Source organism: Gambusia affinis, linkage group LG24 (assembly GCF_019740435.1).
Source record: "Gambusia affinis linkage group LG24, SWU_Gaff_1.0, whole genome shotgun sequence".
Taxonomy (NCBI): Eukaryota; Metazoa; Chordata; class Actinopteri; order Cyprinodontiformes; family Poeciliidae; genus Gambusia; species Gambusia affinis.
In genome coordinates this window covers 4,304,344-4,330,390 of record NC_057891.1, presented here as the reverse complement: position 1 = coordinate 4,330,390, position 26,047 = coordinate 4,304,344, and the positions used below count along the sequence as shown (strand labels likewise).

Below are 26,047 nucleotides of genomic sequence, written 5' to 3'. Positions count from 1 at the left end.
ATTTAAAATGATGTCTACGCAAAATACTTAGAAAACAAGACGGGACATTTCCATATATGAGAACAATCAACACAATTGTGTGTTTCCACGACGCCCATCCGTCAAATATAAGCTGAGAGCCTTTATCTGTGTTGTGTGATTATAAAAGCCCTACTATTGGTCTTAACAGCACATGCATTAGAAGCTTTTGCTAAAACTTGTTTGTGTTTGAGTAATAAAACTTAGCTGTTGTTATGATACTTTATTTAATCATTGTTTTATGTAAAACAGACAAGCAAGCAAAGGTGTAGTATTATTGAGCTGTGTGTGTGTGGGTGTGTGTTGTCCTTTGGCCTGGGTAACTCAGGGATGTGTACTTTCTGATAGATTAAGCCTTACATAATTCCACATTCCACTCAGCAGGTAAACAAGGACTAAAGGTCAGAAACAGTCAGGTTCTGGCTCAGCCTTGGAGGCAGACACCTGAGCCTCAGGCAGATCCGACCCTCAGGGACCCAGACGCAGAAAAAATAAAACAATCATCACATTGACGTGGTTTAGAAAACTCAATAATGAAGAGAAGAGTTGTATGCTTTAATGCAACTCTTTGTTCATTAAAGTCAGGGAGTGCTGGAGGACAGAAGAGGTTTTCTGCAAAGCGTTGACTCAGAGGTGCAAATCTATGACTGATTCCCTTAAACTCCAAATGCAGAGAAATGTTACTGGCTGTCAAGTGGGGATAGTTAAAGTAAAAAAACAAAACACGATCTACCAGTTGTTTTGATAGAATCTGTCTGGCACTGCTTTAGCCATGCTCTAGATCTGGTTCTTCTTAAATGAGAATAAATTTGAACAAAGAGTCTGTCTTGCAGCTTTCAGGTCATTTGTTGTATCACTCCAAATCCAGAAATCCAGCCTGGTTGTGAGCCATGATAAACTGCTTTGTCCAAAGCTTCTCATGCTAAGCATTACAAGCTTGAAGCAAAAGCCTCATTAGAATCAGCGTTTCATTGACACCACTGCAAATTGTAAAGACATATTTGATACAAGTTTGTTTTTGCTCTAACGTGTTTCAGACTCATGCATGTTTAGCTGCATGCTTGGTTTCCATGACAGTTCTTATATTAATGCCGCCCAACCGGCCTCAATTATATTTACATTTACAGATGCTGAACATTTGAATGCTGCACCCACATGTGCAGCTGAACTAAGGAATCTTATGTACAAAAGCTTATTTAGTATCATGCAATACTGCAATTGGAATTTTAGTAAATCCTGCTTTTAGTACAGTGAGATTTTCTTCAAGATTGTGGAATCACTGGTGTCATCATTTACTTGTGACTCAGTGAATAATGTTATGTCATGTTTTATTTGTATTTTTATCTTATTTTACCCTTTTACTAAAGACCTTTTTTGTGTCTGGAATAAAGATGATGATGATGAACCACAGTTACAAAATTGTTTACTTTAGACTCTTATGTTTTTGAAAAACTTTTAAGCTTTCTTATTACGGTTTTCTTGTGGCCACCCCCTTCAATTGCTGCCCTGGGCAAGTGCCCATGTTAACCACATGAAAATACTGCCTCTGTTCATGTTATGCATCTGCCAAAGCACAACAACTCAAAACACATGCCCACAATGGCATAAAACCCAGATTCAGATTGCACTGACCAGTCACTAATTTGTGGTTACACACATGAGAAAATATCTTTAAAAACCGTTTCTTTGTTTCTTTGATTGTGTTTCGCCCAGTAAAGGTCAGAAACGCAGATGGAAACATGAATAATCCCCCAGGGTTTTATGTGCACGACTGTATGTGCGCAGCAAATTCATCATAACTCCTAATCTCACTTTGCATGTTGTGCGATGGATTGCGATGAAAGACTTCAGGCTGCAAAATCTCAGCAGGCCATGTTTTCAAAACATGGGATTAAGTGTTAGAGAGTAAAGTGTTTAAAGTGGGTGTTTAGTTCATGCTGGTTCTGAGAATTGAAGGAGATTTGTCTGATCACAGAATTTGCAACAAAAAAGCAGTTTTTCTTGACATATATCAGGTTAGATCAAATCAAAATCACAGTCCTTGACCTTTATAGTCATGGTGGAGCGGCCATGTTGTGTGTCGACCCCAAATATAATATCTAGACTGTTGCTTGATCAGCTGCAATAGGTTTTGTTGGGATTTATTGTAGTGAATACAGTGAAGTTGTCTGTTATATTGCAACCTGGACTAAAAAGGCAATTTACTCATATTTATAAATAAAGTGTACTAACAGGGACACCTGAATCATATATATATATCTGATTGTATGACGGCCATCACCTTGGCTTTGTCTCCATAACGATTTAAAGGCAACAGTTTGTATAAACATGCGACCCCGGCGTTTCTACGATTTATGTCAGTATGTTATATTTTCATGGGGGATAATCCGTGCTGCATGCCTCGGTCCTCTCCTCTGTGAGGAGCCAAGGCTGGCTGCTGTAAGTGGGTCACAGCTCCGCCCTGCACGCCGCTGCGCCATAGAGTTTGCTGAGCCTGGCTGAAACCCTCCTTAGGCTGATTCAGGGAGAAATAATGGGGCCAGTGACTCCCAATCCTCTGAAGAACCTCAGCAGGGGGAAAAAGCCCAGTGGAGCCAAAACAGCCCGCACCCACACGCCTGAAATTTACTTTTACGCTGCTTTAATTCACAATGCAGTAAATAAGGACCATCCAGTCACATGACTGGACCTTAATGCTGTAGATCTGTTAGCTAGTTAGTTAGAAAGTCTGTGTATGTCCAGTAGTAATAAAATTACCAAATCCTGGTTCAGCCACTTATTGAGTTAGGAGTGGGTTTTTAATGTAACCACACTAATGTGATCTCATTTAGGAAGCAACACCTGCCCTCCCAGTTCAAAGCAGGACATTCACTGGTCTACAGATCCCAGTCTGCTCCAGTCCTGACGGGAAAACTCAGCATCCTGTAAACTGCATTTAATCTGCCATGACAAAAGCACAGAGGAGTCTTTTTGGATTTTTTGTTTACATTTTCCACTGCAGTATGTAATCTGTGCAGAGGAGAGTGAGGAACAGCATGTTCCTACCAGCGGCACGGTGCTGGGTTTTTATATGAAGCTCGTTTCTGCCTAGTAGCAGAGCAACGTCTCTAATACAGCTGGATCTATGCCTGGGCTCTGCAGAATGCATATGTGTGAGTTTATGTTCTGTACACAACGTACAGAACATCATCAAAGGTCACTTTATGTCTCACACACATTTTAGATCAAACAAGTAGCTGAAAAAATGCAAAATTCAAATTAAGACAGTTTATCTATGTAAAAATTAAGTTTTAATTGCATTTTTAAGTTAAATCTCTGTTGGTCCTGTTTGATATCGTAAAGCAGGCTAAAATATTTAATATTTTAAAAATCGTCATAAGCTGAATTCTCCCTGAACTCCAAACTGTGCTATTTTGGAAAACTGACTTGACAGGAAGTCATTTGCTCATGATTAGCTTCCTGGTTCCTCCACCGTCAAATAAAAGTTCTTTACGAGACAGAAACAGGATATCATGTGTGTGTACTCAAAGTGATTTGAGTCAGTGCCAACCTATTATACAACAACAACAAAAAAAACAAAACAAGGAAGTTGTGACTCTTTAAATAATTTATTTATTTATGTTGGTTGCTATCCATAATTAATACAGACAAAAGCAATACTTTACCAGAATTTATAAATCATATTTATCTCTTGTGAGCATCACAATAAACAGCATATTGAATTATGTACAATGGAAGACAACACATTCAGACTGAGTCAATCCAAGTAAAGAACGATCCGTTCAGACACAGAAATGGGAAAAACGCTTCCAGACACGTCAACAACAAAATTCCCAGCAATGAAAAACACTTGGCAGAAAGAAAAAATATATATAAGAGGAGCAAAAGAGCTCCAGTTTAATGGAAAAAAATGATCAATGCAATGTTACATTTGGTTCCATAGTTGTAAACTATTTTTGATTCATGTCAATATTGCATATGCCATTAGGTAAAGTGTGTCAACAAGGCAAATAGATCTCTATAGTAAAATAAACCAAGTTTTTTTGTTTTATATAATCAGACTGTGAGGGAGAAAAGCATACAATACAATGTACAGAGCCAAAACAAACCCTCCCGTTTTAAAAATCTGTAGCCAAAGTCTTTACACAGGAGTAGCATTGCAACCTAGGTCAAATCTAAGAATACAATATTTCAGGTAAACTCTTTTCTATTTACACAATATATGTACAAACTCTAAAGATAAATAGATATCATAAGTTAGCTTGGTACAGCTCCAATGTTATTTAACACTTTCAAAACCATTTGAAATCTGCGGTGGCCCCGCAAAAATCAGCGATACATTCAGACATGTAAAAGTTTTACAATCTACTGTAGATCTAAGGGGTTTGAAGCCAGTTGGTGTCGGCACAGAAGAGTTCAAAAAGACAGCAGTCGTAATAAACGCCGATAAAAAACTGTTTTCAAATACCGCAGCAACCATTTTTGGAGGACTGCTAATTTGACTTTGTTTCATTTTAATTAAAAACTGGAGAAATATTAAATTTTTCTGTGACTGGATGAAAATGAAGCAATGTAATACGGCACTCAATTAAAGACAGTTTTCACATTTACTAGTACAACCTAGTAGCTTACAGCAGCTAACGTTAGCTATTGCTAGCAAAGTTGTGATGGATGTACAGCAGTACACTGAGGCAGTTTGCTTTATGCTACATGTTAGCATTCATCCATTATGCTCAAAGTTTTCACACTAGATTTATTTTTAAACTATTTGATCATTTAGAAGCGCGAAAATATTAAGCTAATTTCATTTCAGTCAAGAGTTTACTAGCCAACAGTTGAGAATGTTAGCAAAGGCTCAAGGTTATTCACTAATTGTAAACCGATTTTGTACACAAGGTGCCATTTTCTTTCATTTCTTGCCATCAAAAAAGCAATTTAATTTTCAGATTTTTTATATTTTTTGACAGCAGCTAGCTAAGAGTTGATAATATTAGCAAAAGCTTTTGGGTATTTCAAACCACCTCCTTCCATTTGTACTATATTTCAGTTAAATAATTCAGTGATTTATGTCAATTTCCTACCAGTTTCCATTGATTGTGGTTCTGTCGGTCAAATCAAAAAATAATCTGCTAGTTGTACATGTGATTTACAGAAATAATATAACCAAGTTTTCTTACTGTAGATTACTAGCAGTTACAATAAATTGCCTTTAAATCACCATTTCCTGAACATCCAGCACATATTAGCTAGGAGTTATGATATTTTACACATTTAAAATCTTTTAATAGTAAAGTTTTCTCTTGCCACGACCCTCCACGATGGTGCTACTCTTTAACTTTTTCCTTCAGTACTTTTAGGTTAAACCGTTTCAACTGTGCCTCCAGTCTAAAGTTGAGTTTGTGTTGGCTTTTCCCCTCCGTTATCATCTCAGTGTTACGGTTGTACAGTCAAATGATATCACAGCAGGGAGGCCTGCGTCGACCCGAACAACAAGCCTTTGGTATGAAGGTAGGAGTGTGTGAGGTTTTCAGGCTCAAGTGACTGAGGAACAGTGCCTGGTGTTATTATTATTATTATTATTATTATTATTATTATTATTTTAGGATCCCAGCTAAGTCATGAAAAGACATGCATAAACATTTAGAAATATAGTTTTACTAGTCCAATATGTTTGGACAAAAAACATAAAATGGGTGAAATTATGCGTTAAGAAAATACTTTAATCAGCTCTCAAGCAGCCAAACTGGTTCTGTACATTTAAGAAATAATATATATTTAATGGTAAACTATGCATTTTGCTTTCCACAAGATAATAATATAGAGATGTAGGTCTAAACAAATATACTCTAATAGAATATTTATCTGTTATTTAATAGGAAACATAAGGACAGTATACACATTAAGGCATCGGGTAGGTCTTATCAAACATTCATCATCCAAAAAATAAATAAAACATCTAATGTGTACTACAATATATATATATATATAATATATTTTTTCTTGTTTTATGTACTCAGTGTACCTTGGTATTCCATCCCTGCAGAGTGCAGCAGGTTTTACGGTTCTCAGAAACAAACACTTGCACACTAAATCTACCCTCAAGTAAATAAACGGTAACTTGGTACCATTAGAGCTTTGTTATTGTCTGACTATCTTCGCTTCTGTGCTTGTGCCAAAATTTAGGTCACAGGAGAAATGGCCTCTCAAAGTGCAGGGAACACGAGAAGTACCAACACACATCCAACATACACTCTCTCTCTCTCTCTCTCTCTCACACACACACACACACACCTGTACTGCCTTCAGCAATACGCTGCATGCATAGATGGTGACCTGCTTTTTTCCGGGTGTGTGTGCAAGCAGGTGGCTTGTGATGCTGATGGGTCCACACAGTCTTTTCGGGTCACAGAGCCCGACGAAGGGGCAAAAACAAAACAAAAAGTCTGTTGGGGGTTTTTTTGTGTGTTTTTCTTGCTTGTTTTTGTTTTGAGCAGCAGGTCAAGACGCCAAAGCCGAGGACAAGCGAAGTCCTTCAGTCTGGAAGAGACGAGAAAAAGAGGAATTTAATGGAAAATGTTTCAACAAAACCAACAATTCAGGAAATACAAACAGAAACTTAAACAATACTTTTAACTGCATCAAGGTATGACAAGTTTTAAAAAGAAATTTCTAAACTAAATTTACAGTGGCCCTGTTAACGGATCAGCTCATCCGTAAACTTTACATATCATAAAATATTATTTATTCATTCTGTTTGTTTAAATCTTTGCATCACAAACGAACCAACCATAAATAAATGTTATAGAATGAATTGTCATTACAGCGTCAGAACATCTAGCTCTTGTTTTTTCCTGTCTCAACCCGGTTTGCTCTCACTAACACTGCCGCCAATTAAGCGGACCAGAGACAGCAGACGAAGGAGCGTGGAGGGAACACAGTGTTGCTCTGGTACTGTACAGCGTGAACTCATTCACAGACTCCGATTGTTTCTTCATGCCGCAAAAAAACAAAACAAAAACACCATGTTTCTGTTAAATACCGAGAACAGGAAGTTCTGGACGCCTTTTTTTATTTCATCAGTGGGTCTGTCATTTATCCCTCCTGACAGGAAGTGTTTCAAGTGTGCATTTATAAGAGGGGAAAGAGTTTATTTTTATTTATTTTTTCCCGACTAAAGCTAATGCACCAGCTGTTTCCTCTTTACATATCTGTGTGTGTTGGAGAAGAAAGCTGCTGCTCTGCAACACTCGTATAATTACATAACCTGGGATGTAGAGTGATGATGGTGGATGGGTGGGGGAGGGGGGGTGTCGCTCTGCTGCCCTTGTTGCCATGGATACCGAGCAGGAGGCCAGGCAACAAGCAGCAGCATCTGTGATATGAAGTGTTCAGACACAAACTCTGCGTTTAGCAGATGTTCATGCAGCGTTTGGTCACGTGAGAGGAGGAAGGGTTGGAGAAGAAAGTGGGGAAAAAAGTCCCAGAGTTATTAGTTATATGGAACAGAAGAGATGCTGCACATTGCCAATCAGCAGGCTGAAAAAGCACAATATCATTTGTTGTTGCTTCAACATAATGAACCGTTCCAACAACAGCAAAGGGAAGCAAATCATTTTGAAAAGCGCCTTTATGATATTTATTCTGATGCATGGAGCATAGAAAAATTAGGTGCTGCCCCTCCCCCACGTGTTGCCGGCCACTTTATCCTCGCTTAAAAGAATGGCAACAGATTTTACAAAACAAAAAAAAACACAAACAAACCTGGCCTAGACACTGAAATATGAAAAGAAAAACAATATTCACCAGGTTTTTGCTCTATATTTTATTACATTTATGTTTCTAAATCATACAGTAGATGTTTTTAATCTAAATATAACGAAACATGGTTATTTATTTTTACTTTTCAGGTCTGACACAATAAACTGTCCCAGAACGTATCGCGATAAACGATAATATTGTAGCTCAGAGATCATTTTCAAGCAATATGATCTTCAAAAATTAATAAACATTTAGGACTTTGAGAGGAAGACATTTTAATTATGCAAAATAAATAAAAAGAGAAGCAACAAATAAAATAAATTATGACATTTCCTTCAATTAATGACCAAATCACCAGACTGAAGATCATCAAGAAGAGAAAAATTATAAACTTATTAAGCGATTAATTACTTTATTACTGTTTATCTAATATTAAGTAAAATCTTGCATTTCTGAGGCGACGTGTGTTTTTGATGATGAAACTCGGAGAGCACATGCTCACACCTTTGGTTACGTATTCCCCAGCTGCTGACCGACGGCGGCTCTCGCTGATCAATCCCCTCCAGCCCCAACCATCTAATCCCGCCTGCAGAGGCTGTAATCTACTCTGGAGCCGCGGCCGGCTAAATGTGGGGAACGCTGGCCACGCAGTTAGTGCTTCTGTCTGGAACATCCCGGCCTAGTTTAGCGCCCACCTCCCTCCTCTCACCTCTAAACCACACACACATGAACACACACACATACGCGCACGCCACCTGGAAACTCTGACACCAGATCCTTTGGGGCTACGTGCGTACGTTTGTTCTCCATAGATCATGTAACATGGCATTTCTGGATTTCCACCGGTGGCTCCACGAGCCGGCCGTCGTCATGCCAACGGCACCGTGTAAGTAAATAAACTATTTACCAGGTGGTTTGTTTGTACTGATTCATTTTTAAGTCGATACAAAGCATCCCAAAAGGAAAGTGATGGGGAAAATGTGAGCCAATATATGCACAGATGACAAAATACGCACATTTAACCTGGAACATCATTTCACTGTAGTCTCAGGATGACATTTGCTGCATTTTGATTCTACAAAAACAAACCAAATTGAATAAAATTTAATCAAATTAACGGTTTTATTTAACTCCCCTCGACTAAAGTAATGATTTTAGGTCTGAAACAAGAAAAAGAGCATAAAAATATTTGTGATAAATCTAAAAAAGAAAAAGAAAAAGAGGCTTAAAGGTGGATTACAAAAATTAAACAAGTTTGCAGCTACAAAATGTAATTGCAACTAAATGCAACTTTTTAAGTTCAGACATTTTCTTGTTTTTTCCAGAAGATTTCTGAAATTAATCTAGAGATTTCCTTGTTTTTTCTAGAACTTTCTTTGACTTTTAAAAATCAGAAATATCTATATATAGATATATATACAAAAATATATATTTTTTCGCAAAAGGATTTCTAAGATTAAGCTCAGTTTTTTCTAAAATTATTATTTACTTTTTAAAACCAAAAATTGTTTTAAAAAAATTTAATCCTGAGTTTAATTTTAAAATGTCCTTGTTTGTTTTTTCTTTGACGTTTTAAATTTTAAAAATTCCTTGTTTTATTTCAGAATTTTTCAGACATTAATCTGAAAATATCAGAGTTTTATCTAAAATTTCTTTTTTTACTTTTTAAAATCAGAAATGTTTTTTTCTAGATTAATTAATTATTCTCCCAGAAACAATTTGGACTATTTAAAATATTAAATTTCCTTGGTTTGTTCATAGATTAATCTCTAAATTAGAGGTTTTTATTTTAGAATTTTTTATTTTTTAACATAATCTTTATATTCCCACATATCTGTATCCCACACTGCGATGCGTGTACTGGAGCTCAGAAATACGTGGAAAACGCTCTGTGCAGCATCCTCTCAGCGATGACATCATTCACGCTACAACCGAGCGTGATGACGTCGAGGTTGGGGTGGGTCAGCGGGATTTGAAGAGATGGATGTGGACGTCTCTAATCTGGTTTGCAGATTCCTAACACACACTCCATCTATGTTGACGGGGCGCTCTCTGCGACCTGTGGCAGCCGCAGATGGTGGGCTGTCAATGCAGCGGTGTCGATTCGTGCATGAGGTGTGGAAATTGATGTGGCGAGTGAAGATAGACTGAAGTGGCAGCTGTTTAACCCCTCCTGCCCTTTTATTTCAACCTCCATGCTCTGGAAAGTGGTCCTCTGCCACTCTAGCCGTCTTACCGCTTTTTAAAAATCACATCCATCCTCTGGTGCTAAATTCTAAATATTAATATATCAAACTCCAGCAGCTATGATCCACAGCTGATAGAGATTATCTTGGACGTGGAGATGGAAACGGAGACGGCTGACTTTGCTAATCTGGATCTGGTACAGAACATCCACCTGGCTGAGCCGCGGCTAGCCACGGCCGTCAATTGGAGAGCAGAAGTAAACACCGCCACAAGGTTACATGGGTCGAGTGGCGCAAACAAACCCTTGTTGACCCCAATGAGTCGACATAATAGGTGGGAGTTTTTACGTCCAGGTGTAAAAACTCACCATTGGACAAAGCCGAGGCCATCTGCGCTCGGTTACGGCTAATTTGCTTAGGGTCCTTGCCCCAGCCAAACTGGATTTCACATCCGCAAAGCAGTTTAGTTGGAATAAAAAGCTGCAGGGCTTTGGGTCAGAACGCCCAGCAGGACGTCCGGCTGCATCAAACCGTCTCCGCGCCAAAAGCCCCAGTAGCAACAGAACGGAGCACCCACTAGACAAGCAATCAACTTGTCATCAGAGGCTTAAATCGGGTCGGAGCAGAACTAGTTTCATCAAAGCAGAGCCTTAAACATCCGTCCTCCCACTGCTCTGTATCCAAAACCAATCTGCATCCCCCCCAACTCTCCGCCTGTCTTACTTCTGGTTGCAGTCTAATGAGGCGAAGGGCAGCAGAGTGCACGTGCCATCCTGACCATTATGCACGCATTTACTGGCTTCCTCTCCCACAAGCAGCAAACCGCTGGAAAAACGAAAGCCTGCTATAGGTCTGAGGGAGACGGAGACGCTCTGCATGCGTACGTGCAACACTCCTCATGTATGTACTTTCTTTTCTTCCTCCCTCTCAGTCGCCAGAGACAAGCCCTATGAGTGCAGTAAAAAATATTTTCACCCTCAAGGAAACGGGAGCTGCGACACATGTCAACCATTTTACCAAAAGCTGCTTTGACTCCTTATTTTTCTGAATCATAACTGACATGTTATGTTTTTCCAAACATATATACATTTACAAATCATCTTGTAAACATAATTTATCATTTTATGATGTGTATTCTGCATCTAGCTTCAATACATTTGACGTCATTGCTTTAAAACAGTCAATTCATAAAGGTTTTATGCTATTTTTGCAATAATGTGGAATTAAAATACTGCTAACACGGTAATTTTCAGTGCTTATGCAGAATATTTTCCTGGTAGGGTTAAGTGGCAGTGAGCAACAACAAGTGGGGGAGGGGCAGTGCTGGTACTGTTATACTGTTGCGAAAAAACAACAAGAGTAGAAATGAAGGATTTCAAGCTCAGTTTGAATCTTATAACTAGAGTTTGCTGCATTCAACCTTGTTTACCAACGTCACTGACTGCGCAAATATGAAGAACTAAAGCAGGATTTTTCTCTACCATGTGCTAAAAACAAAACTAAATCCATTTTGTGGAGAAATAAAAGACTATTCTAAAAAAACAAAGGGACCTCTTTCATTGAAACCTTTCAGGAAAAGCAAACCATAACCTTTAGTGATATAATGACCAAACACTCTCATGTTGGGGTTCAACACACCAATCCCCTCCCCCAAACTCCACCCTGTACGTGATCACAGGCCGTCGCGAGGTCCCCTGGGATGCAGGGGCCAAATCTGTTTACCACCGCCTGCCAGCAGCTTTAGTTGGCTCACAGGGATATTCTGGGATGGAGTATTGATCACAGGAGAGAGGGAATGGTGTGAGAGGGGGCATTCGTGGAGGTCAACACATCCGAATGCCTGTCCAAGTGGAAAAACAACAGCCGGAGACGACATGTCAAGAATCTGCAATTCTTCTGATCAATTAATAGCCAAAATGTTTGCAATAATAAACATAAAGAGTTGTGCAGTTAGATTGCATATTCCTGACATCTGCAGCAGCAGCAGCAGCAGCAGCGCTGCTCTGTCATGGTGCTTGTTTATTTCCAAGCTCTCAGCCTGGTCACGTTTCACCACAGCCTTGTGTTGCGTTCACACGCATCAGGGAAAAGACGGGAACACGCAGTTCTGGAGCTCGCAGAAGCAGTAGGAAGAATCTAAAGAAGGTCTAAAAATGGCCCATTTGTTTTGTGACGTTCCAACAACATCGTGTTCATTTTTTTTTACAGGCAAATTTTGGAAGCAAGCGCAACCGGTGTTAAGATTCGGAGCCAATGAGAAGCTGCTGAGGTTTCCTCCTACTTATGTGCTTTGAAATCCACAGAGCTACTTTGAAGTCAGAGGAAATGCCTTCAGCCTTTTTTCACTTCACTATGTGAGAACCAGTTGTAGTAGCTGTGTAGTGTAGCATTTGTTAATAATAAAAACACGTCAAATGCTATAAAGGAAAGCCTTGAGTCAATTCATTCCCTATCTATACTATACTCTCTAAAAAGTCCCTAGTTAAACTGATTCCACTTTGCACCAGTTGACTCTTGTGGAAAACTAGGCTAAATTAAACCAAAACAACTCATAACCATCAGTTTACCAAGATCGGCATCAATCAACCCTTGGAGGTGTCTCCAATGGTACCCAACTGTTACTAGAACAAAGAAATATCAACAGAGTAAAGACCGGCCTCCTGACTCACCTTTGGCAGTGGTTGCAGTCTCCTTGAACCCCAAACAGACGTAAGGTGTGTTGTGTAATCCATTGATGCCCCCTTTGCAGCTGCTGGTGGGTTTAAAGCCAACCAAGTCTCCACATTTCTCCACATCCCTGTTTTCTAGCAGGTTCAAGGCGATGTAGTTCAGTCCGTTAGAGTAGCCGGTTGAGCTGTGGCGGGTCACGGGACTGCCATACTCCTCATCGGAACCCTCACTGCTGCGGGACGAGATGTTCTCCACCGAGCTCGGCCTCTTCACTGCGTCGCCGCGTGCGAATGAGGGAAAGACCGGCGTCACTGTGGCCGTGGAGGAGAAGGTTTCTGAGCTGTGGCGCCTTCGCCCTTGTGGATTGGCCCGGATGACCTTGGCAGAGCGGTCTGGGTCCACGGTTGGGGAAGTTGCTGCTCCAAGCAGGAAGACCCCAATCCGTTCAGGAACACCTTGGTCCTCAAGAGATAGCCTTCTCTCCCTGCAGCTCTGGCTGCTGGAACACAGTGTTCAAAATAGTATGAACATACACAATCATTTTAATAACTCCCTCATGTATTTAGAACATAGACCTGAAGCCTTTACTTTACGCTTTATTCAATTTAAACCATTTTGGATTTTCCTAAACAGTGGATTTGATTTTCTTCCCCAGAAAACTGAGCATTTAAGAGGTTCAAGTCTGGAGCGAAATAATTTCACATAATCATTGCATGAGTTTATATCCAGTAAGTTATGACGTAATATGACCATAAATAATGCTGGAAAAGCACTACATTTCATCACATACCTTGAGTTCTGAGGAACAAGCTGTGGGGGTGAGCTAGTCATCGCAAATGTCATCTCAGTATAGTCATTTTTCACCTCATCGACAAAGCTTCTGGAGCTTTTCTCACACTCTACATGGTACACAACATCGTCCTCTGAGCAGGGGCATGAAGACAGCTCAGGCAGGGTAGCCAGTCGCTCAACAGGAGTGTCATCCCCTTTGGGCGAGTGCGAGCCCAGCTCCAGGTTCATGTAGTCTGACAGAGATGACCGCCCCGAGCGCACACCGCTGGACCCCAGAGAGGAAGACTGGCTCTCTGTGAATACGGTGGACGGTGGGGAAGATCTGTTGCAGTTGAAGTCGATGTTGATGTACTCGCCGGGGCTGCGGGGTTCCAAGGGCAGGGGATGCTCATTCATGCTGGGCAGGGTCCTCAGGGTGTCCAGAGACAGCCTGTTAGGTCTCCCCAGCCTCCCTCTGTAGGACAGATTCTCTGCTCGATGATGCCTGACTGGGGAGGGGACTGAGGGGCTCAGCGGTGATGTTTGAACTGCACACGGCTGCATTACTGAATAATAGTCTGACTCCCCAGTCTTCTGTCTTGAACTCTGTGGGCTCATCAACACATACTGGCCACTGTCTTCATTCTTGGATGACTGAAGTTTTGCAGGCAGTGTGAGGGAGCCCGTCTGGTAAGCCGGCTTAATTGATGCTGGTTCCCCAGCGAGAGGGCTTAAGTAGTAATCAGGAGGGGTCTGCAGAGGGGGTGGGTTACCAGGTGACATGTTCATGTATTCGCCGTGTCTGTCAGGACTGTCCATGGAGGATTTGGAGCCACACCACATTTTCATGTATCCACTGTCTTCCAGAGAGCTGCTACAGGGAGAGTTGGCCTTGTAGCCATTGGTAGCTGCCTGGGGATGCACCCTGGGGTTGACAATCTGCTTTGGTGCTGAGACACACATGGGGCTCATGGGTACATAGTTATCTGTCTTGCCAGACTGAGGTGCTACACCTGGCGTCATGGGCATGTAGCCATCATCACCAAGGTTGCTACTGGAGCTCCTGGATGAACCAATTTCTATGTCCCCATAATCCTCAGGATAGCATACTTTGGGTGAAGCAGAGTGGGAGTTTTGCCCATGGGCTATCCTCATTAGAGTGTACTCATCCAAGGAAGCAGAGGACAATGGAGTCACCACTTTCTGTTGGCGTGGTGTGGTGAGGGAGTGTGTTCGCTTCCTGTATGCCTTGTCACAATTCTGACCCTCGATCCCACAGCTGGTCATGCTGCCGTTAGCCCCCTCCATTAGCATGTAGCCGCAGGGGTCGCTCAGGTCACGGGATGGAGGTGTGCTGGACAGGGAGTCAGGAGTGTCACTGCGTGTCAGAGTGAGAAACTTGTGTTCACCTGGGCTGGAGCTGAAATCATCACAGAGAAGGAAGCCAGTGTCGCTGAGGGAGCCAGATATGGAGGCGCTGCAGCTGAAAGGACGCCTGGCTTTGTCTGGAGTTGAGACCCTTGTTCCTCCCCTGGGAGATGAGCTGATGGGGCTGGAGGCGGCCGGAGGAGAGTTGGACATTGGCATTGAACGACTGTGATGGAGATTGCATGCAGACTCCAGTATCCTGCAGGTGCGCCCGTTGCTAAGGGTGTAGGACCTCATGAGGTGATTTCCAGAATTGGGACTGGTAGGACTCTCACCCACTGGTATGGACATGGACACTGGCCGGGTTACGCTTCCATCTCCCTCACTGGCCGTCCTTATCCGACAGGATGTGAATTTCCTCCCTGGGGATGTGGCAGCCATGCTGTCGGTTCTGGATCTCCTCACCAGCCCGGTCTGACTTGGGGGGAGGTTGTTGAGGTTGCGTCGGGTGGGCACAGAGATGGGGTTGGTGCTGGCTGACTGGCTTTTGCTCCTCGGTCTGAATTCAGAGAGCTCCTTCATCGACTTCATTGCTTCCAGGATGGTCTCATGGATGTTCTGCGCTACCACTGAGTCTTCTGCCTGCATCCAGAACTCCCCTGGCCCGGTTACTGCTGATCTGCCCACCTCTATGAAGAAGAAGCTGTCTGAGTGGCCACATCTCCTGATGTTCATGAGTTGGAGGTTGACAGCTGCTGTCTCAGAGTTCAGCTTGACGAAGCTGATGTTTCGGTTGGATAAACACAGCCTGTAGACTCCAGTGAGGTTTTTGATCTGACCCAAACCTCTGGATTTCAAATTGACCTGCCATACCTCCTTGTAGGTAGCTGTTGCAGGGGTAAGCTGTCCGTAAGTGGTCTCCTCAAACCCCACTAAAGAGGATGTGGAAGCAGGGCTGTCAAACACTTTGCTCTCTGCTATTAAATCAGACAGAACGGTGTACCAGTTTTCCTGCTCCTGCTCGTTTTCTGCAGCCACAGCAAAGTATTCGTCCTTGGTGTAGAGGGCGATGAGGTGCTTGTGTTTGGCATCGGCGCGTTTGTTTACGCACAGACAGGAGTCCAAAGTTATGACGCGTTTGGCGGCGGACTTATTTCTCCATTTCTTCTCGCTTTCATAGTACTCCAGCCGTGCGGCACAGCGCTCCGTGGGCTCCCGGAGCACGAAAAAACGCCTGTGTCCGTGTTTCTGCTTCCTCAAGTAGCCGCACTTCTTCACATCATTCGTCCCGTTAGATAACAGGTGTCCTCCCGTCGCCGGAGGACTTGCCATTTCTCTGGAATAAGAGGAAAAAACGCTCACAGTAAAAAGAAAAGACTGCAAAAGGTTACCCGTTTACTATATTCCACAGCGGACAAGAAAGCCCGCTGCGGTAAAAACAACAGAGCAGTGCGCGTAGACCCGTGGCTGCTCTGATGCTGGAGAAAAACAACATGTGACGATGCTGCTCTAAAAACAGAATAAAACACGGAGTCATACGGGGCGGGGCGGGCGTCCTGCAGGAGCAGCACCAGAGAAAAAAGATAAGAAGAAGTCGCCTTGCAGTCCTTGTCCCGTAGGAGAGCGACGTCAACGCGTCCACCATATTGTGAGTGTCAAGTTTTCCTTGAAAACACCATTTTCCTTATAAAAGTCGTCCTGATAAGAATTACATTCATCAAATGTTGATCAACCATTGTTGTATAAATATATATATATATATATATATATATATATATATATATACATATATATATATATATATATATATATATATATATATATATATATATATATATATATATATATATATATATATATATATATATATATATATATATATATATATATATATATATATATATATATATATATTAATTTTAGAACTAAAATGAGCATTTCAGAGCATTTTAATTCTACAATGATTAGAACCAATAATTATTTTAGTTCTAAAAATGAAATGTGAATATGAATGAATATGAATATGAATGTATATATACAAAACATGACAGAATAGAATGCTTAAAATTTACTTAAGTGATCTTTAATCTTAGGTAAAATATGTCAAACCACCATTATTATTATTATTATTATTATTATTATTATTATTATTATTATTATTATTATTATTATTATTATTATTATTATTAATATTATTATTATTATTATTATAATTTTAATTTTTATTATTATTATTATTGTTGTTGTTGTTGTTGTTGTTGTTGTTGTTGTTGTTGTTGTTGTTGTTGTTGTTGTTGTTGTTGTTGTTGTTGTTGTTGTTGTTGTTGTTGTTGTTGTTGTTGAGAAGTCGACACTTCTAGCTAGAAAAAATGTGTGAGGACTAAGGAGCTAGGCAAATGGAACATAGTGTCCATGACATTATTTTTAGCTATTTATTTACTTACTTAAAATTAATTACTTAGATAATTAATCACTTTTTAAAATTTACTTACTTATTAATTTATTTGTTTATTATTTATTTATTTAGATATTTATTATTTCATTCATTTTCTAAATTTAAACTGATAGAAACGCCAATCACAACATGGCGGCGACGCTGGCGGGTGACAGGAGTTGCTCGTGCGGCTTCTACTCTACAAAGTCTATAATCTGCGCACGTCCATCAACGGAAGCCTCGCCACTCATTGGCTGATCCGACCATTCAAAAGAGACAATCCCCCAGGCTGCCCCAGCTTTCCCAACGCTTCACTCTCGCACGTAGAAACAGAAACCGAAGCATCACACGCCGGTGTAAATAACTCCCGTAAATCCCACGGCAAAATGAAAGCGAGGAGCAAAACAGAAAAACACATTCCAGAGGCTTGTTTTGGCACATCTGTGAGTCACCTGCTAATCTCGCAGATCAATTGTTAAAAACACATTCCTGAGTATTAAATGTTATTTTGAAGTGTGTTGGGATTATTTGGATTAATTAGGATTTGAAATGTGCAACAGAAATGATGCGTATTGATTGCACGCAGTCATTTGTAAAGGCCGTGAGAATGTAAACAACCCTGACGTCCCAGTTATATAAGGACTGTTGTGGCCTATTTTTAAACCTGTGGGTATCCCTAACCAACCGGAACATTGTGTTTTCTATGTAATTCCTTCAGCATTCCTGCTCTAATCTCAACATTTGGTTGAAACACTGGTTGAGCATATTATACACTTTTTATTCTCCTGTGCTTGTGCTTATACTTTGCCTTATCTGTACAAAATGAACCCTCTGAATGAAAAACAGCCATCTCACTCACTCTTGAGCAACTGCGTCAGAGGTTTCAGTCAGTGCAGTCATAACCTGAGGCAATGCTGCCATCAGATGGCTGCTGCGCTTCATCCCACATGTGTGCACGCAAATTTTCTAATCTGAGCTTCAAGAAGGGTGGTATTTTTTGTTTATGTGGATCACAAAGACAACCAGAAAAGCTGTGAAATGACTGCTTGAGACATGTGCTCATCAGATCATCCTGGTAATTATATCAGTAATTCCGTCCATGATCTCCAGGATCATGAATTTGTATCCATGTAGGGATTGTTTTTATTTTTGTATTAATCCCCCAACAAGCAGATTACACCTCAAACTCAAAAGGTGTCAAAGTGAAGACGGTGTTAGCTTCCTAAAAAGCAACAACAACCACAAATATTCACCAGATCAAGGCTAATCCTGACTAATCCCAATCACTATTGTTCTTAAAGTTGGACTCTTGTTTCTTTTCTTGTTTTTGTTTTTCACAGGAGTTAATTTAGAAGGGTTTAAGCTCTGCTGCAGCATGTGTTTTTGTGAAAGCAAACCTGTAAACATGCAGGATAAAATGTCAAATTCAGCAAAAAAACAAACAAACAAACAAAGAGATTATTGTTAAGTGCTAACAACCAGAGAAAAACAGAAAGCTAAAACAAAATAGCATATATAGATGGCTAATTAATACGTTTTTAGTTGGCTTCCTGTCTGGATGAGCCCAGATTGGAAATATTTATAATCATATGTACATGACAGATGGGTAGAGATTGTGTGTACACTTCCACTTTTGTACTGATGATACATAAAAATGTTGACGCAAATCAGTTAACTACACTTTAAGCCTTACTTAGTTCATCTGATCAACCTGAATTATCTTTTAAATACATTTAGACATCTTTATAGCAACTACTTTTCATCTTTCTCTCATAAAAACAATATAAAAATGTGGATTAGATAGTTGTGCCTGTTTGTTTGAGATATCTGTGCAGAATTTCTCCAACACTGGTAGCTGTTAGTGTTGTAACAGTTAGAAAGAGTTTTAATTTTCTGTAATTTCGTTGCAACATATGAGAAAGTTGGATGTTTTCCTTTGCTCGAAAAATACAAAAGACAGAATAAAATTGTTTTTTTGGATATTTTATTTCCAAAAAGAGGGTTAATTGGATTTTTGTTACTCCAGAACAATTTTAGTTTAAAAAACCGTCTCACGCCGCATCCAGACTTTTGCTTATGGCAATACTGACATCTAGGGGCAAAAAGACAGATAACACCTTTTATTTAAAAAATCCACTCAAAAATAAGAGCGATATTAAATTTAAAATTGTATCCTGTATTTTATGATTTATTGTGATAACAATAAAAGTGACAATAAAATATATTTGGGGTCTTTTTTAGATTAATATATTGTCTTGACTGCATGTTAGAGCATCACAAATACCGCTCTTAAAAAATGTAAATTTTAAACAGGCTTGATCAGGACCCCAGCTACACAACACTGCACACTTTTACTAATATTTCAAAACGTATTGATATGTATTGATGCTCTCGTTGTTCCAAAAGTAAAAACAAAAACGTAAAATATTGCAATACTTAGTTGCTGGAGTTTTCAAACACCTTTCATGTCTATGATAATCGGGAGATTGAATCATTTTATAAATATTATTTTAATAATAATAACTATTACATTACTATACAATATTATAGAATTATTAAATAATATTATATACCCTTTATATAACACACTTGTCAAACTCTTAAAGCGGAAAACGGAAGACAAATAAGAAGATACTTCCGGTTTGTGTTTTTTCAAAATATAAGTGGTGATAAGCAAAGTGTGATTATCTTTCATTGTCCAAGATCTTAAAAATATTCATCAAAATCCTTCATGTAGATAAATGATATTGCTAATTAAGCATTTTGTTAAGCGATTTTTATTTATCATTTATTCACGTGAGGTGTTTTATTTTTTAATGTCACTTCCGGTTTTTTTCGAAGTGGATGTTAGTAACGGCTAGCTTACGTTTCTGTACATCGGAGCAGGAAAAGAAAACCATCAACCAACACTGCGCGGCGGCAGAAGAGTCGAACCATGGTGTCCACCGCGGCTCTCTTTCTCGTCTCTTTGGCCTCTGCGTGTGAACAGGTTTTTGCTGAAAGACAGCTCATTTATGCTACAGTGGTGAGTGTTAATAATGCTTGTTATAACGCTACTGAAGCTGTCCATACCTGCACCGATATGGCTGAACTCTACAGATTTGCCTTAAAATTGGGCTAAATATTGTTTCCATTTGTGCTTATGTCAACATGCTTGGTTAATTATGCAACTTTTTTTGTTTTTTGATTCACTTGTATTAATTCGGCTCGAAAATAAACCATTCTGGATAACGTTAATTTGAATAATGCCACAGTTTTTGGTTTATAGGGTTAGCTAACATTAAGCCTCTCTAAAGCTGCACTACTTGTTAAAACAATATGTGTTTTATTAATTTTTAAGTAATCTTAATGTTTATTTCAGACTAACATATTTGGAACAAAGTGTGAGATGGCACCTTTGAAGAGACATAAAGTAATATGAACATTCTGCTCAGCTAGCACAATGTAATCAGGAAGGCAGAAGTTATGATAACATGATAATGCCAGCTAGTAGCTAGTAATGCTATTAGCTGGCATTATCATGTTGTTCTTCTCTTTGTTAAATGTAAAGTTACTTCCTGTTTCTTAATGGTCTGCCATCCTCCACTTCTGTTTTTAACAGTATTTTCACAAAAAAACAATGTAGCACGGAAGATATAACTGAATAAATTTTTTACTATTCAAATCAATTCTCATCTACTTTGCCTTATTTTCCTAACTAGACAGACAGGCATTCTGACTGAAATTCCTTTGAGATTAGTCATGTTTTACTGTGAAAAGATGCATCCTTATTGAGGATGAATACAGAATACGAATACAGGCCATTTTCCCCATTTATATCTTTTACAGGTGTTGCTAATTTTGCTGATCAAGGTCAAAAGGCCATGCGCATTCGTAGAAACCGTCACCTAGTTTCTGAGGTTTCCAGTGAAACCTGAAGCAAATTAGATTAAGACTCTATAAGGGGATAATCCAGCCTACAAATAGAGTTTACACAGCTGGTTTGTCTTTTTTTGGCTGTTATGGATGCATCGGTTTGGGGTGTTATCTCGTGTGGGACGAACCGGCAAGCCGCACTTCCCTATGGTGGCTTGAGAACTGAGTAGTGAAACTATGTTGTTTGAAGTGTCAGCAGTGTTGTGGTGATACTAAGTCAAAGAAAATACTTTATCCTGATTTACTGGACCTTTGAGCCTGCAAAGAGAGTGAGGTATGATTACAAAACCCTTGGTTCGTAATGGAAATGTTACTTTTGTGGTGGGTTGTTTGACCTGTGTAAACCCGTTTTAAAGAATCTGGTTGTAAAGCTGTTGGACCCACCGGCTTTTGAATGATATATAAACTTTTGGAAAATATTTGGAATTTCCCACAGTCAGCTGACTTTACTAAAATCATTACTGACACAAACACGAAGGTGTCAGCTGATGATTTTGATGACTCTGCATTTTCAGTTTGGACGTCGTTCACTTTAGCGCTCTGGTTTGAATGTACACATGTTTGTTTTGGTTCATTTGAATCCTGATGGTGTAAAAAAAAAAAAAAATCTTTGTGCCATAATAATTAAAATCAGCAGAAATAACTTGTTTAACTATATCCCATAATGAATCTATAACATAACAATATTTGTTATTTCTGTCTACATGTTGCCTGACCTCTTTCCTCTCTTCCTTCCTCCAGTTGTTTCGACATGGTGACAGGTCACCAGTGAGAGCCTTTCCTACTGACCCTTATCAAGAAAGTTCCTGGCCTCAGGGCTTTGGTCAGCTGTCGCAGGTAAAATAGCTTTGAGTTTTGCTCTCTCTACAACCAGAGGTGAGTAAAACTTTACTCAAGTAAGAGTAGCATTACGTCAAAAATACTTTTACTCAAGTAAAAGTAAAAAGTAGCCAATATTTGGTAAAAATAAAACTCAAATACTGAGTAAGTGATCAAAACATCTAACATTTAATATTTAAAAATTACATCATCAGATGGACCAAAATGTAAATTTTGTGGAACTTTGGGGTATTTTATGGATCAAATTTAAGATAATTTAAATAAATAACATAATTACAAAATAACAAAAAATAATCAAAGTTTATGAAACTTTGACAAAAACTGCAGGTTAAAACAAGCTTGTTCTTTATTCGGCGAAGTTACTCACTGTAGGTAGAGAATCAATTTTACTCAAGTAAAAGTAGAAATACTTCATTAAAAAATTACTCAAGTAAAACTAAAAAGTACAGCGCAGTTAAAAATACTCCAAAAAGTAAATCTTTTCAAAAAAATTACTGAAGTAAATATGAGTAATTGTAATTAGTTACTGACTCTAGAAGTACAGTGCAGTTAAATGAGTATATTGGTTAGATTTCTGATGGTTCTGGTTTGTGTTGAAAGGTCGGGATGAAGCAGCACCATGAGCTGGGTCAGTATCTGCGGTCGCGGTACAAAGACTTCCTCAATGAATCCTACATCCGCCACGAGGTGAGACATGGAAACACCACCTTTCTTCTAGATCACTGGAGAATCAGCAAACACCTTTTCTCTTCTTCCACCAGATTTTAGTTCGCAGTACAGACGTTGATCGCACCTTGATGAGTGCTGAAGCCAACCTTGCAGGTCTGAACAACTGGATTCTGTCTTTCTTTTTTTATGACGTGATCCTTAACCTTCAGTGTGTCGTTTTTTTTGCGTAGGCCTCTACCCCCCTAAAGGTCGACAGATATTTCAACCCAGTTTAAAGTGGCAGCCCATACCGGTGCACACGGTACCGCAAAACGAAGAGAAGGTTGGTGTTTTGGGTTCATCCGATGCTCCAGCTGAATCTGCGGATTCCTGATTTTGTGTTATTTTTCTTTTCAGCTGCTCTCATTTCCTTTGAACGACTGTCCTCGCTACAAACAGCTGATGAATGAGACTGAAAACACAGCAGAATTTATCAACGTCACAACAAAATACCGGGTACATCATTTCTCCTCTTTTAAAAATTTATTTTAAGTAAAATCTGTTTCACTATTAAAAACAATGCATTCATTTCCAAGGACAGTAATTATTTCTCTTTAATTCTTTAGGACTTTATAGAGATGGTAAAAAATAAAACAGGGCTGAAGGCAGCAACTGTGGATTCAGTGTGGAGTGTGTATGACACACTGTTCTGCGAGGTAAAAATCCCAACACACACACACACACACACGCACACACACACACACACAAAACTAAAACCAACATTTGAAATCAAGCAATTTTCAGCTTTTTTATTGGTTACAGAATCAGAAAATAAAGAAAGAATGTGACTTTTATTTATAAATATATTATCCAAAACAGCATTTTAGGGTAAAATATGCTGTCAGTTGTTAAATATGGGAATGGATACATCATGGTATGGAAAATCTTTGAAAAATAAGCAAATTATTCACCTTAAATGTCCTTTATCTTGAATTTGGATCATTTTTTTAGGTGTTGGTCTTTATAAATAATTCCAACTGATACAAAAACATGACAGTCTAAACAAAACCTGCACAGAGAAAGTCGCTCAAACCTGCCTGACCTCTTCAGGGCGTCTCTGTTTAATATTTATTAGTCACTGTGTGTGTGTGTGTGTGTGTGTGTGTGTGTGTGTGTGTGTGTGTGTGTGTGTGTGTGTGTTGGCTTTACGTCCTCAGTCCCGACACAACATGTCCGCTCCAGACTGGGTCACTCCCGGCGTCATGGAGAAGCTCAAATTTCTGAAAGACTTTGGATTTCAGGTAGAAGTTGCAGCAACATCTCGGCTGTTCTTTGAGATTTGACGGTTTTGAAGAAGCTTAACGTGGTTATTAATGCTGAATGTTTGCAGCTCCTATTCGGGGTTTACAAACAACAAGAGAAGAGTCGCCTGCAGGGAGGTACGAATGTTTTCAGATTTGTGGAGAGTTTTTCCACAAACATGTAAAAACATGTTCTCACTCTTGATCAGTAATAGTTTGATGGAAAGATGAGAGCTGCTGTCTCTCCTCCAGGTCTCCTGCTGGGGGAAATTGTGAAGAATCTCACCAAGATGGCCGCCCCACACCCACAACGGCAATTAAAACTGATGATGCTCTCAGCGGTGAGATACTAATGATTTTTACTGAAGTTAAAACATTCAGCTTCTATGCACTGTAAATCTGGAACAAACTTCCATAAAACTGCAAAACAGTCGAAACGCTGATTTCTGAGAAGACCCACCTGTTTAGAGTTGCTTTAAACCAACAATCACAGCAACATTGACCAACATAATGGATGTTTTTGATGATGGCACTTAACCAAATGTATTGTTAGTTACTGGATCCCAGTTGGTGACTGTATGATGTTTTTATTTTTATATTTTTATGATGTAAAACTCTTTGAACTGCCTGAAATGAAATACAAATAAGCTTGATTGACTGAAGTTGTTTTTTCTGGTTGCTACACAGCATGACACAACCGTAGTTGCTCTTCAGGCCAGCTTGAATGTGTTCAACGGAAAGCAGGCGCCTTACGCCTCCTGCCACATAATTGAACTGTACAGGGACGACAATGGGTTGGTATTTTATGTTTGAGATCATATGTCACTGAAGAAGAAATTATTCGCACTAATTTCCAGTGTGTGTTTAGATCTGCGTCCGTGTCGATGTTTTACCGCAACGACACCAGCGTGCAGCCGTACCCAGTCCAGTTGCCAGGTTGCGCTCATGTCTGCCCCCTAGAGGACTTTGTGAGGATCACAAAGCCGTTCATCTCAGACGACAGGGATAAGGAGTGTCAGGTGCCGTCAAAGGGGAGAGACAGACGTGAGATTCCCGCTCGCCGCTGCCGTCAACACTGACGATCATCTTCTGGTGGGTCCTCACTGCTTTTCTCTTCTTTCTTCTTTCCGTTTTAAAGAAGTGATCATCGGCCTGACCTTGTCCGGCTGCCTGCTCCTCGTCCTCATCGCCGTCCTCCTCGGAGTCCTTTGCCGACACAAGGAGTCCAATAGCAACAGGGGATACCACCATGTGATCAACCAGGAAGCCGGAGAGGAATCCTGACAGAGGCACAAGCTACTGCTTCAGGGATCGACGAGCTTCGCCTCTTGGGACAGCAGCAGCAGCGACGATGAAGAAGATGAAGAAGAAAAACTTTAAGTGACAATAATCTTGGAATTATCAATACAGTTCACTGTGCCTTGCATCGAATTCGGACACTGCAAAATTAGTTGCAAATATCTTAATGCTTTTGAAATAAGACAAAACTAACTTTGAGATAAGAGTTCATTGTTTTAACTCAATAATTTATTGATATTGATTAAAAAGTTCTGGTTCCACTGGCAGATTATTTTACTTATGACACAAGAAAATCTCTTGTTATAAGTGAAGTTATCTGCCAATGGAAATCTAACTTTTTTGTCAATATTAAGGGATTAAAACAAACTCCTATATCTTGCTGAAAGATCATAAGTCAGTTTTGTCTTATTTCTTGTGGTTTAAAATATTTGCGCTAAAATCTGGACTAAAAATACTTGGTAAGATTCAGTGTTTTGCAGTGGAATACTGTGAAAATGTTTCATTCTTGGATGTGGGTGCTGGGTTTTGGGCCTTGTAAGGTCTGATGACCAAGATGCCTTAAATATTTTTCGGGTCGTAGCTTTCAACTCTCAATACTTCAGCTAAGAGTTTCTGAAGCAATCTGTTTGATTTACAGCCTTATCACACACTGGGAAAATAAAATGTGGGGGCTTGAAAAGCCTGAATGACAAGAATAGAGAATAAAATGGTTCTTTTCATCTACGTGTCATAAACATTCAGATTGTACCGTAATAACTGGAAAGTAATAATTATCTTTTTGATTGCACACTGAATCACCAGGGTTCTTTTAACATTATCAGCGTTTGTTTACGTTAAAC

General features: G+C 39.7%; 2 protein-coding genes across 4 annotated transcripts; one reads left to right on the top strand and one right to left on the bottom strand.

Annotated features, from left to right (window-relative positions):
* Nucleotides 1-3,607: 3,607 nt before the first annotated feature.
* LOC122827297 (insulin receptor substrate 2-like) lies at nt 3,608-16,330 on the bottom strand. 2 transcript variants are annotated; one of them, XM_044110074.1, is made up of 3 exons: nt 13,423-16,330; nt 12,632-13,128; nt 3,608-6,555 (listed from the first exon to the last, which is right to left on the bottom strand). In XM_044110074.1, the coding sequence occupies exons 1-3, from the start codon at nt 16,101-16,103 to the stop codon at nt 6,551-6,553; spliced, it is 3,183 nt and encodes a 1,060-aa protein (XP_043966009.1). In that variant the 5' UTR covers nt 16,104-16,330; the 3' UTR covers nt 3,608-6,550. The 2 variants fall into 2 exon arrangements, with proteins under 2 accessions (XP_043966009.1, XP_043966008.1); XM_044110073.1 differs by having other exon boundaries at nt 12,632-13,131; nt 13,423-16,327.
* A 3,731-nt stretch (nt 16,331-20,061) lies between these two features.
* acp2 (acid phosphatase 2, lysosomal) lies at nt 20,062-25,927 on the top strand. 2 transcript variants are annotated; one of them, XM_044110113.1, is made up of 13 exons: nt 20,062-20,230; nt 21,862-21,957; nt 22,561-22,647; nt 22,722-22,782; nt 22,860-22,951; nt 23,026-23,124; nt 23,235-23,324; nt 23,826-23,909; nt 23,999-24,047; nt 24,162-24,250; nt 24,597-24,703; nt 24,778-24,953; nt 25,048-25,927. In XM_044110113.1, exons 1-13 carry the CDS (start codon nt 20,141-20,143, stop codon nt 25,191-25,193), a joined length of 1,266 nt encoding a protein of 421 aa, XP_043966048.1. In that variant the 5' UTR covers nt 20,062-20,140; the 3' UTR covers nt 25,194-25,927. The 2 variants fall into 2 exon arrangements, with proteins under 2 accessions (XP_043966048.1, XP_043966049.1); XM_044110114.1 differs by lacking the exon at nt 20,062-20,230 and adding an exon at nt 21,240-21,394.
* The last annotated feature ends 120 nt before the right edge of the window (nt 25,928-26,047 follow it).